The sequence below is a fragment of the Lagopus leucura genome, unplaced genomic scaffold (genome assembly GCF_019238085.1).
Source record: "Lagopus leucura isolate 7727_CA_CO unplaced genomic scaffold, USGS_WTPT01 Super-Scaffold_100157, whole genome shotgun sequence".
NCBI classification, from domain to species: Eukaryota; Metazoa; Chordata; class Aves; order Galliformes; family Phasianidae; genus Lagopus; species Lagopus leucura.
Window position 1 is genome coordinate 16,139,820 of NW_024962334.1, and position 13,488 is coordinate 16,153,307.

Genomic DNA, 13,488 nt, shown 5'->3' on the forward strand with positions numbered 1-13,488 from the left:
AGTGAGTAATGATAAAATTATTCACAAAAATGGTCCAAACAGAAGGCCTGCAGTTAACCTGTCACTCATTCCCTTAAGACTTGATTCAGTAGAATGATGAATATTTGAACTCTCTCTCCTAAAGTGTACTTTCTTTAATTAAAAAAAATATATATATCACCAGCATATATCTGTAAATATATGCGAAATAAAAGGATTTGAAAGTTTCAGATAGATTATTGCTGTTCTGAAGACACTTTTGGGGTCAAGAGGATCACATTTCCAATACATAATTACTCTGTTAAGTTAGGATAAAAGGGAAATAAATAAATAAATAAATAAATCCCAACAAAACTATTCAGACAGGTTCAACTAAAGCTAGGCAGCAAAATCTCTATCCATGTCTCCAGAAGTTACTGTTCCATTATCTGCTTCAGTTATTAGCACCGAGTTGCAACTGGAACCAAAACTCCAGGCCACCATCTGGATTCTGCTCATATCAAACATCTCAACAGCTGCCTGTCTTATTGTCATAAGAATTTTCACTAATGAGTTGAAACATCTGCAGTAATTTCCACCTGTCCATCCTCACTGCTCTTGCTGATTGCTGCCTCTGCCTCAGGAACAGATCAGTTGCTTGGGAAGCAGTACTGAGCCACTGTCATTAACTGCAGCGTGACTGGAATTAAGCCGGAACTGTTCACCACCAGGATGAAATCTGGAGCTGTTTGGTCAGATCCACGAACCACCACCCCAATGAAACTTTTGAGAGAGGGGCAGGATGGATGACAAACATGAGAACCAAAAACAAATAACAAAAAACACTAATCAATGTAACATGCATGAATTCTAGAAATGATTAACAGTAGTTAATATCATTAATGGTACTTCAAGTGCTTTGAAAATGCAGGATGCTTTTTTTTTTCCTCAAAGTTCTCTTATTTTCTATAAAATACATCATTTAAATTGTTGTCCATAGATTCCAAAGCACATAGATTTTCTATTTCCAAATAGAAAAACCCTACAATCAGCAGTTCCTGGCATACTTAAAATATACATTTGCCTGTCTTCATTGCCTTCCATAACTTATTCCAAGAAAATGGATGAGTCACTGATATCATTTCTCTGGACTTCACTAAGGCCTTAAACAAGTATGGATTTGATGGATGGACTGCTCAATGGACAAGGAACTTGTTGAGAGATTGTATTTATATATGGGGGTGGTTAATGTCTGGATGGAGATGGGTGACAAGTGGTGTCCCTCAGGGGTCAGTATTGAGACCAATGCCTTTAACATCTTCATCAATGACAGCCACAGTGGGATCAAGTATACCCTCTCCAAGCCTGCGAATGACATCAAACTGTGTCGACATGCCTGACACATGGGATGTCATTCTGAGAGACCTAGACAAGTCCAGGTGAACCTTATGAGCTTCAGCAGAGCCAAGAACAAGGTCTTGCACCTGGGTCGAGGCAACCCTGACTACCATTACAAGCTGGGGGTAGTAAGGGTGGAGCACAGCCCCACCGGAACAGACCTGGGGGTACTGGAGGATGGAAAGCTGGATACTAGCCAGCAGTGTACCCTTGCAAACCAGAAAGCTGTATCAGTAGCAGTTTGGTCAGAAGGCAAGGGAGGTGAGCTGGTGAGGCTTCACCTGGAATACTGAGTCCAGATGTGGAGTCCTCAGTACAGGAGAGATGGGGACCTGTTGGAGCACAACCAGAGGAGGGCCACAAAAATGATGCAAGGAATGGAACACTCCCCTATGAGGACAAGCTGAAAGAGGTGGAGATATCTTAAGGGTGGCTGTAAGAAGGAAGGAGGCAGATTCTTTAGCAAGATCTGTTGTGATAGGACAAGGGAAAAAATTTTTTCAGACTAGAGGAGAGGAGATTTAGACTGGATATAAGGAAGAAGATTTTTACAATGAGGACAGTGGGGCACTGGAACAGGTAGCCCAGAGTGGTGGTGGAAGCCCTATTGCTGGAAGCATTCAATATCAGCCTGGACAGGTCTCCAAGCAACTTGATCCATGTGTAGACATCCCTGTTCACTGAAAGAGGGTTGGACTACATGACCTTTAAAGGTCCCTTCCAACTCAGAAGATTCTAATTCCATAAGAATTATGAATTTTGGAACTGATGAACTTCATAGGAGGTGGTTGGGAGAAAATTAACTATTTATTCTAGATTCAAGTTTATTATGAAATAAGGTCATGTGTTCTCCAGTCACCCACATACTCACAAACAAATATATTTTTTAAAACATCATAAAAGAAGAAATAGTAATAATAAAAAAGCAAATGCCATGGTCAATTTTTATTGCATTTTTTCAGCAGAATTATCCTATCTACGTTGCTTCCTCATCCCACATCCACCAGATAGCAGAAACATGATAAAATAGACTTTAACTCTTTGGTTTTAGTAGCTAGACGATAATCAATAAGGCAGTGAAGATCCATTGGCCTATGACAACCAAAATTGCCAAACAGCTTTTTACCAACTGCACTGTTAGAGCACAGGTCCTGGGAACAGAGAAGATAACGCTTTTAGTCCTCTCATGACCATGCTCATTCACAGTAGCATTTCTCCAGATGTATTCTATACAGAAGTCAAGCTTCCTGCAGTGCTACTGCCATTTAGTTCATTTCAAAGCTCTATCCCACTGCTCACTCAGCAATCCCATCAGTCAATCATAGCTTTTTCACAGCTGCTTCATCCTTTTCTCTTTCTTGGCTAAAGATGACTTGCACACTTTACCACATGAGATTGCACCCTCCCTCCTCTGCAAATCAATTGTAGCTCCATTTCATACTGTAGGTAAAACTGACTAAATCAATTTTTTACTTAAAGTCACTTATTATCTACTTTTCTTACACTTCTTAATGCGTTCTAAAGGAGAATGACCCAAAGTTACTACCTGTCATGTTGGCACTGATTGTAGATACAAAAATGAATTAACAAATAACTATTTGCAATTGCTAATGAACTCGCAAATTAAAATGACATTAAAAAAAAGGAAAATATCAAATTCTTATTAGGTATTCAAAATGTAACAAAAACACATGAATGTATAATGCTAACAGAAAAACTGGAAAAGCTTTTAACCAGCACAACCCATAAGTGTGGAGAGGATGAGTCTGGCAGGTTTTTCCTCATCCTGAATAGCAGTGAAGGCACATAGCTCATGTCAGACTACAGTCCTTCTACTTAGAGAAAGATTCAATGTAGTATAATTTAAGGGCTACTTTCTGACTAGTTCCAGGCAATAAAATTGTTGGTAATAGATGTACAGCTCTAACCACTGTCATATCCGTACTCTTTGAGGCAGTAGCAGCAGAGCCAAAATTTCCAGCTGAATTCAAAAATTCTCAAACAAGACTACTACAAGAAATAACTAACTAACTAAATAAATAAATAAATATTCCTGTAAAAATAAATGAAGATAATAAAGAGAATCAAAACATCTAATGCAACTTGTTTTCCATTTCCAGTGCAGAAGCACATTTTAAGCCTAAGACAACTTTATGATATATCCCTCCTTAAAACAGGACCAGTAAGGACAAAATATGTTTTAAGGTCACAAACAATTATTTACCATAAAACTTTGAATATAACATAAATCCTACTTAGCCACAGTAAAGTCTTTCTATAATCAAAGCATTATATGCAATCAAACTGTTTTCTCACAGTTTTCCTTCCACAATGCCAAATTATTTCAATGCTCACAACCTATGTTTTCTTCTGAGCATCAGTGATCATGTTAAGTTTTTATTATTACTGGAAAATTTATAGCTCAATCTTTATCAATATTTATTAGGTATACTTTTCCACAATGAATTTTTAATTACTGAAACACTTTTCCATAACATCAGATTTCATAGGGTATGTCCTTCTTCCCACTATTCTTGAAGTGAAAACAAGAATGTCCAAACTCCAATCCTTAATATTGTCAACAGACTGTCTAGTGTCCCAATCCTTCATCTTAATAAAGAACCAAACCAGTTGGGTAAATGAAGTGACTGTCCAATCATCTCACAAACTTAATCACTATATTCAAAACAAAGTCATAAATTAAAATACTGCGTATTTTCATCTGGAGTTTTTTAAAAATAGATCAACTTATTGTTTATACAGTGCTTATATTGTTTATACAGTACTTATTATTATCTTATTGTAGTTCTTTTACACAGCAAAGAACTTGTTCAATCTTCCAAAAAGATTTTTTTCCTTCAAAATTATTTTCCCATAAAATAATATTCCCATTACATTTCTACATTTGTTAATTCCAGAATGTAAGGAAAGGGAGAATTTAGGCAAATACATACTCTTATCATCACATGGGATATCTTCTGTTAGGGAAACCAGAAAAAAAAAGTAAGCAAAAAAACAATGAACAAGCTATTTGTATTAGGACAATTTTGACATTCAAAAATAAAATAAGTGTAAAAAAGAGTAGATCAGAACTCTCCTTCATACATTTGGAATAAGAAAGTATGTTTTTTTCATGTACCATAGCTAAAGAAAGAGATAGACTTTATCTGCAAACATGTTAAATGCAATTAAGAGGAATTTGCAAAATTCTATAACACCACAGTAAAGTTTGTACCAAAACACACCTGTTCTCACTGAAATCAAAACTTTGGTCTTCACAGGAATAAAATTTTGATTGGCTTCACTGAGAACAGACTTAGGTCAAGGATTATTCAAATTCTGTTTTATTGTTATTTTATTATTATTTTGAACAAAAATATGACTTTGCACACTGTCACTTAGCCATTCAAAATTCTATGAAAAAACAGAATGTCAATTGCTTTACTTACTTATGTAATACTATTCTATACTATTCTTAATTTCTCAAAGATGGACAGTCTCAGTAATCTCCTTCATCCCATGTGAGAAAGAACACTTTGAAAGTATTTCAGAATTACCTTAGCTATTCTCATTGCTGTTTATTTGCTTCCTTCTTTACGCAGAATAGCTTACGCTCCTATCAGATGCCACTGATGATCATAAAGAGGCAGTACTGCTTTTATAAAGGATAAAATAAAACAGAATTCTGAATGATTTCACATTATCTGATAAGAAACAGTAATGGAAAAATGTTAAACTGGTCACGAACTCCCAAAAATATGTTCCGCTGAAAAGCGTCTCTTGAAGGTGTAGGGACAACTGACACAACCTAGGTGTCTCTGAGGAGGTCTAGTCTCAAGAAGCCACTAGAGTCAGAACAGACAACTTGAGAGGAGGAGAAAAAAGACAAAAGAAAAAAATAAGAAGAAAAATGATAGCACCAATACATCCCCTTTCCTTGAAAAAGAAGCAAATCATTTCAACACGGTAAGATGTTGTAGCACATTTGTTAAAACATTCTACTTCTCAACGTTTTTCCATAATGCAATTGTTTTCAGCTTTCCTACAAGTGATTGACAGCTCAGCATTGAATCTTAGGGATACTCAGAAGATATTTAATGTTATGCTTAATGTGGAATATGCTAGTATTTTAAAAACAACACATGTTCTAAAAAACTTTGAATGTTATTGTCAGTCCTGGGAAATTGAATGGGGCAAAAGAATTTGGAAAGAGAAACTCCGAAAGAAGAATGTTCTTACTGCCAAGAAAGTCTCTCCTATCTGCAACTGAGAACGCTTTTTTTTCTTTATCTCTTCTCCCATACTTTTTTTCTTTCCTACTTATTTAGTTATTTTTGCAGTAATTTGGCAGGAAACCACATCATTTTGGGTGTACAACGTTCCCCAGTTGTTCTTTTCTTGTGATCATTTTAGCAAAGCATAATAAGGTAAACTTGTGAAAATGTGGAACTACTGTAGTAATTGCCTGTATTCACCTTTTTCAAGACACAGCTAATGCAGTACAAGCAATTTTTCTTTTTTTTTTTTCCTTTTCACCAAAAGCACTATGTCAGAATTAAGAGCATCATAGCATACCAACAGGAGTAAATACTCCATAGACTTCCACTTTTCCAGATCTACTGTCATATGTTCATGCATACAATATCTTCCTTGCTAACAGGCATACATATGCTTGAGGCAGTATTTCTGGTGTATTTCTATCATTTCAGTGCTCTAGTACATACGCTTCATATTAAAAAAAAAAGAAAAAGAAAAAGAAAAAAGAAGAATATTAAATTGATAGCTGCAAAAAGAAAATGTAAACAGGATAAAAAAATTGTTGAACATATAAATGCACTGCTAAAATAATAAGGCAATTCAATTTAAGCATTTAACATAGAAGAATCTGGTATCACATGTATAGAACAAAAAAAAAAATATGTAGATTTGCAGAATAGTATCAGGAATCATGAAAATCACTTAAGACCTTGAAACTCTCTCATATGTTGCAGTGAGAATGAGACTGTCAGGTTTCTTAGACTCACATACAAAATCCCAAGCAGAAGTAATACTAAAAATAATATTTTTGCATTATTCAGAAAAAAAATAAATAAATCCCTTCTTTAATGACTTTTATACTTCTAAATTTCAAATGCTAGCCTTGAATTCCAATACGGATTGTATTTCTGGAATAACAATGTACGTTATTAATTTAATTTTGTTTTTTTATAAGCATTAACCTAGAACTTTAGATGTAAGTGATGTACTTCATGAGTTATGTATTCTTCTGAATGCATGTCTAGTAGGATTATCGTTCTATTTTATCTTTATTTACAGAAGAGAACACCAGCTGCTAATTCCAATGTGTTAATATTTTCTCTGCTAATAATATGCTCACCAAACAAAATATGCTCTTTAAAATCATAAATCAGTGTAACTTGAACTTTTAAAATGGCTCTTGAAAACAATTTTTAAACCAGATCCTTAAGACAAAAAAAAAAAAAAAAAAAAAAAAACACATTTAAAATGTGATGTTAAGATTCCTCTTACTCTCATAAATCCAGTATCTTTCTGATTCAACCTAAGCTCAAGTTAGAACCTGAATTTATTAGAGCTGCTGAAAGCAGATCATCCAAATAAAGTCTTAAGTCATGAGGTTGTTTATACTCAGTACTTTTGCAGAAGGAAGAGGAAAATACATTTCTAGTGTTTGCTTAATCTAACTTCTCTGTTATTTTCAGTGAAAAGCAACATCACAACACTGATTCCAATATCTGATGCAATTCTCAGTTTATATTCAAAATCACGTTTTCCTTTTTTTACTAAAAGAGGTACAGTAGGCTGCAACAAATCAGAGGCCAAGTCTTACAGACGTAAGCACAGAAAGAAAAGTATTTATAAGCCGAAATAATTTTTCCTCTATTGATGGCATATTTTTTTGTGACAGATCCATGATTCATACAAAACAAAACATTATGTATCTATCCAAGGTATAAAAACAAAAAGAGATTTAAAAACAAAAGAGATTAGTCTTCTTAACAAAAGACCAAACTAATATGTAACTGGAAATTTCCATCATGCCAACTAACTCCATCTCTGTTAGATAGAACTAGATCACTTTCACTACATCTCCACTCTTTCAGAGGGTGAGTTGACAACCTACCAACTTTTCTACTGTCACTTTTTGGAAGCCTTTGTCATTAATCTGTGTGTGCTTTCACACTTTTACCTTGAGGAGGTGAACCACTCTAATCATAGAGTCTGATCAGCAACAATCTACATCCTTCCCCTGGAAAGTTTAGCTGTTACTTCCATACATCTGATAATAATTACTTGTGCACATTCTTGAGAAAACTGCTGAGTAGCACCAATAGCCATGAATTGGCCTTTGAATTTCTTGAGCTAATGATATTATGATTAAGCAGCATATTATCATGTCTAGAGGATTCAACCTGAATGAGATAAAATTTGATTACAAAGTAGAGAAAAATGCTAGTGCCTTGGCTCAGCCTAGCAAACATTACCTTCTTGCTCTTCATTCCTTCTTTTATTTATTTAGAACACAAAATCTTGAGGTAATTTGCTGAATCTCTTAACTTTTCTCCCTGAGAAAGTATCACAAGTTTGCCAAAACAGGCATCTCTGGTGTAAATTCATCAATTTAAATATTACATCGAAAATCTATCTATCTATCTATCTATGCATATATATATAAAAGACATACACACACATTCAAATACAACAGCACACAATCTCATACCACAAAACAGTTTCTGACTGTTTTTCATAGCCCAAACTCAGATGAGAAACAAAAACATGCAAATTTTCCATTCAATAGTTTGGATTATTCATTTCGGACATTTCCTTCCATAATGTTTGGAGGGGGTTAATTATAGGCATACATTTGAAATTTTTTAACACTTGAAAGTGGTATTTTGTCTTTAAAATCTGGTGGGCTTTTTCTTTTATTAGGCTGCATATTTTACAAAACCTATTCATTTGAAAGTGTGGTTTGATGGTTTGTTTGTTTTCTTTTCCTGAGAGAGCAATTACCACATCAACGTCTTGCTAACTGAGCGGGTAAAAAGCATTTTGATGATCTGGTGCTTAGTTCTCTGGGAGGGGAGGGCCAGGGGGAGGGGGGGGACCTTTGAGAACGCATTTACTTCAGCTACAAGCAGGGACACAAGAGATAGTTCAGAGTTGCAAGAATGGTAAAGTATAATAGCACTTAAGCAGATCCAAGTGCTCTGTCATGGAAATCTCCATATCCTTAATGCTGTTCTACCAGATACGAAAAGCAAATGGCAACTTTACAGAGGGAGCTCTCTCTAATATCTTGAACATTCAGGACTCATCCCAAGATCAACTGAATTAGTCATTTAGCACATATTGCCTGGTTAAATATGTAAAGAACATGCATTTTTAACATACGTATAACAATACAAATTAACTACTGTGAGAACTATCGTGCAGTTCTGGTATCTAGGTTTTCTGAGATTTGCATTTTTTTTTTTACAATGTGATTTTTAATTGCAAACTAGATATAAATCATTATAATAGTGAAATCAAAATATTTGTCCTAATGAATTTTTAAAAAGTTCTATACAAAGCGAAACATATTTTCTATTATTATCTAGAATCCTTTCTTGCACTGTTGCCCAGAAACAGAATTATCCCTCTTCTGGATTAAAGATGCACTGATGGATTAGTCTATCACTGATGACAACATAATATATCCTTCCCAGAGGCTTAAAATGAAAGGAGGTCTGTTAACTACAGAGTGTGATAAAACAACAAGAAAAAAGCCCTTTGACCCAAAACTATGTTTTAACACTAAATATCATTGCATATGGAGTCAAAGTAGTTTGTGAAACAAAGCCCCAGGTTCAGTACCATTTATCTGTTATATTCCTTTCATAGTCTATATCACTTATAAAACTAGAATAACACGGGACTGATTCCTATGAGGATTAGCCATCATTATTATTCCTAGCTTTAGCTACCTGAACAACCTAAGCGCTACCACCTGGACAGTTTAAATGAGAACAAAATTTGCTTTAATATTTATATATTTCTACCTGATGCTTAGGTAAGCATATGTTTTTTTGCAAACTGCAATTCTTTATTAAAAAAAAAAAAAAAAAAAAAAGAAAAAAAAGAAAAAAAAGTCTGTTAAAGAAGAAATATTTTTAATATGTAAATCAAGTCTTTTTAAGGAAAAAGAACATTTTTCAAAGTAACAAAAGAGATGATCCATTTCTGAAGATTTAAAATGTAACTGTGATTTGAATTGATACATATAACTTTGTTTCAAAAAGAGTTTTAAAGTATCTTTTTACTCTAATCCTCTAAAAGAGATGCTGTTCCATAAATTGAGAGTCGCACCAGTTTTCCATAGAAACTGTACCACTCTCCACCACTTCTATTAGCTGTATTCCCTTGTGAACAACTGTGAATATCTCCTGTGCTGATACCCATACAGTGACAAATTCTAGATTAGGCCTGTTTAATATTTAAGCCAAATTCTTACATTCTACTTGCAAAGCAGCACCTAATTTGCCCATAATAAAAAAGAATGCATTGCTTTTTTTCCTCAAAGTACATAGAAAAATAATTAGGTAATTACATATTAAAAACACTGCATGAAAATGTAGACCAGTTGTTAGCATTACAGTTTTCTAAAACAGACACCTATGTCTGTTTCTTCTTGCTTGAGACTGGCCCAGCTGACACTATGAAGATTACTAGAACTGTTCCTTAAAGAACGCAGCTATATTTGCTCATAGAAGTCTGTTAGGCAAAAACTTTCAACCACATTTGTCTGTTTCTGTCACTGAAAACAGAAGGATTAGACATTTTTGTAGTGTGTTTTTGTTGTTGTTGTTTTGTTTTAAACAAGGTACCTTCATATCACCACTAACATTGTTTGTTAATTTTGATCTTATAAATGAAATAAAATAAATTGCAACATATTTGTGTGTAGAGCTCATAAGCTGTGTGCTCTATATTCTGAAATGAAGCCATTGTAAAGGGGGATGGTCGTATGCGCAAGGCAGGGAGTAAATGCTTTTCTGGCAAATAACAGTATCAACAACAAAATCCCTATTAGAGCGTCATTCTTCAATACACAGTAAATAATACTCATGTGCTTTATAGAAATAAGAAGAGTAGAGGTGTGAGAGAAACAGACTTTGAGTAGTATTCAAAGGAATTTAAAGGCTATAACTAAGTAGTCCTAAGGGGGATTTCTTTATAATCAAGCATCAATTACATACAGACCAGAATAATAATTACCTGTGTATGTTCAGACTAGCAGAGCAGTTATAAAGCAGTTCTACATTTCTCTGCAAATGATCTCAGGGAATATATTATTTTCCTGACACTACTTACCAATACAGTAATTAGAGTTCAGTTGTCTTATTCACATGCTACCTGGACCACTGAGAAAATGCCAACAGACACATAACCAAGGAAGTAGCCAGCCAGTTAGACTGCAACATTTTCACTCAAGTTGATAGCAACTCAATAGAAGAGTTTTTATTCTACTTTGGATTTTTGGATTTTTTTTTTTTTTAAAGTAAAAAAGATATTTTCCAAAGTCCACATTTTACTTTTAATTTTAAAATGTGCGTGAGCCCTATTAAAGAAGAAGCGAAACACAAAGCAGGGGCATCCCTTAACCTACAGCTGTACAGGAGCGAGTCAGCTCCCCGGCGGCGGAGCAAGCACCTGGCCGCAGAGCAGCACCAAGGAGAGCGCCAGGGGCAGAGCTCTGCGTAGGGCTCTGCCCCCCGGCTGGCTCCGTCAATGGTGGTGCAGTCGGACGCACCCTCTGCAGGGTCCTTCCATTCTTCATTCGCCACCAAAGGTTTCTACGGGAATTAAACTTTTTTAGAGATTGGAGGATAAGGGAGAAAAAAAAAATCTCCTGAACTCCCTGTCTGGGGAAGCCTCAACCCAGTACACAACTTTCCTGTAGCAAGCTCTGCGACAGTAACAGCTCGGCTACTGGCACCAGCCCTCCCAGAGCCCCCGCACCAGGAACTGGGAAGAGAAGGGAAGCATACTGAAGCATCTTCTATCCTCTTCATCTGAAAAACTGAGGACAAGCCAGGCAGAAGACTGAGAAGGCTGGGAGTCGCCTCGCCTCCTCCTTCTAAGCGGCTGCTGGTACCAAGGAAACCCCTCAACGGAGGAGGAGGGAGCCAGGAGACTCCCATTGTAAGCACAGTGCTCCCCGTTCAGTTTCTTTCCTGGACACCCGGAGCTGAAGCCCACTACCCCTGTTCGAACTCACGTGTGCCGTCAAACCGGGTGGCGATGGTGTCGAGAAAGGTGTTCTGGGGTGCCAGTAATCCCTTCATAACCGGCATTTTTCCAGCGCAGTGCAAGGTTCCCCATCAAAGTTTGCCTACGAGGGTGGTTCGAGAAGAAAGTGCAGAGGGCGCCCGGGGGAAAGGGAGGAGGAGGCAGAGGGAGGGAGAAAAGGATGGGAACGGGGGAGGGGAGGAGGAGGATGGGGATGCCGCCGCGCCGCCCCCGGCGCCGGGAGTCCCCCGCTCGGAGCTCCCGGCCCGCCGCCACCCGCTGCTGGCTGCCGGGCGGGGCGACTGCACAGCGCCGCGCACAGGTGCGGAGCACCACCCAGGGGCACGGTGCCCCGGGTAGCAGTGCCCGGTCCAATCCCCTCGCCTCCTGAGGGGAAGAGCAGCCTCTCTCCACTTGCGTCTGGAGCACTACCACAAGAGCAGCCAAGGCACTGGCAAACCTCCTCCAGCTCCTGCCAGCCTGAGTCTCAGAGGTTCTTAACTCTAGAATGTAGCAGATGCCCTAAGCTTGAAAAAAACTCACCTCGCTTTGTGAGTAACATCACAGGGTAAAGCTTTGGACATCATTTGCTTAAAGAATTACTGTATTGACACATATAGTAACTGCCTCTGTAGATGTTAATTGGAGAGACTAGGACATGTAGAATGCTCTATTACCTGGTTGGGTAGTCTCACAAGCTTTCTTTCTCTTCTTCTTTAAATCTGGGGGGATAGGCATTTTCAACAATCACTGTAATTATTTCCTCAACCATCTTTTAGAAAATCTTCCCTTGAAAATTTCCAGAATAAATATATTCTCTTAGGTAACCAAAGAGAAAAGATACAGACACTAAGCCAGGAGGTCTGATGTGTAAATTTGGGAAGGAAGGGAAGAAGAAAAAAGGAAAAAGCATCTCATCTCATCAGGATGAGTGATTTGTTCAGTCTTGACACCATGGTTCTTTGAACTCTGGCAGATAACAACCCAATGTACAGTCATTCCTGCTACGGTAAGTGAAAGGGCAAGATTTCCTCCTTGTTCTTTCACAACCCCAAGAGACTGGAGATAATTGAAAGTATACTTCCTAACCTACAAACTTACTGTACATTATGGAGGGGATGCCTGTTCCTCTCTTGCTGTTTCTTAACACTTGTTTTTATTTCATTCTATTCCAGATTTATTTGGAATTCTCCTAATGGGTAGAAGACTGATTCCCATAGTTCAGGATAAGCAGGGCAGGGAGATGCTACTGAAGGGACAAAATGGGCCTTCCTTTACAACAGATTATTATTAGGGGAAAAAAAAAAAAAAAAAAAAAAACCTACCCAAAAACAAACAAACAAGCAAAAAAAAAAGACTAAAACTCTAAAACTTAGAAAATGCTACAACGTCTATGCATCAACATTAAGTATACACATGGTAACCACACACTGGCTTTGAAGAACACCATAGTTTTTACTGAAATCACGAATCTCTCTAATTATCCTTGTACTGGAAGCCTGATGATCTAAAGCTGCCAGTTCCATTTTCAGACATAGCATGTGAAAATGGAGGCTGCCTTACAGTCACTACTACTTTGTAACTCTCTCATAACAGAACTAACAGTTTCTCAATCAACTAAATTCATACTCACGGGAGAATTTTGCCTTCCTTGAGAATTACAAATCTTCTCTTTAAAATGTGTGATTTTTAATACGGAGGGCCAGCATTTAAAATTTTATTTTTCAAAGTTATTTTCATGTTCTGTAATTCACTATAACCAGAACTCCCAAATTAATTTATTCTTTAGCACATTATTTAGTCTCACTGATGGTACCACACTAGTAACTACTAGTAGCAGGT

The 13,488-nt window shown here is 36.8% G+C and overlaps 1 protein-coding gene across 1 annotated transcript in view; it reads right to left on the reverse strand.

Moving 5' to 3' along the window:
- Window positions 1–11,711, reverse strand: part of KCNH8 (potassium voltage-gated channel subfamily H member 8) — a 153,786-nt gene extending 142,075 nt beyond the window's left edge. Inside the window, exon 1 of the mRNA XM_042888791.1 lies at window positions 11,636–11,711. Within this exon, the coding sequence (XP_042744725.1) occupies window positions 11,636–11,711 (76 nt within the window). The remainder of the gene's footprint in view (window positions 1–11,635) is intronic.
- Between the last annotated feature and the right edge of the window lie 1,777 nt (window positions 11,712–13,488).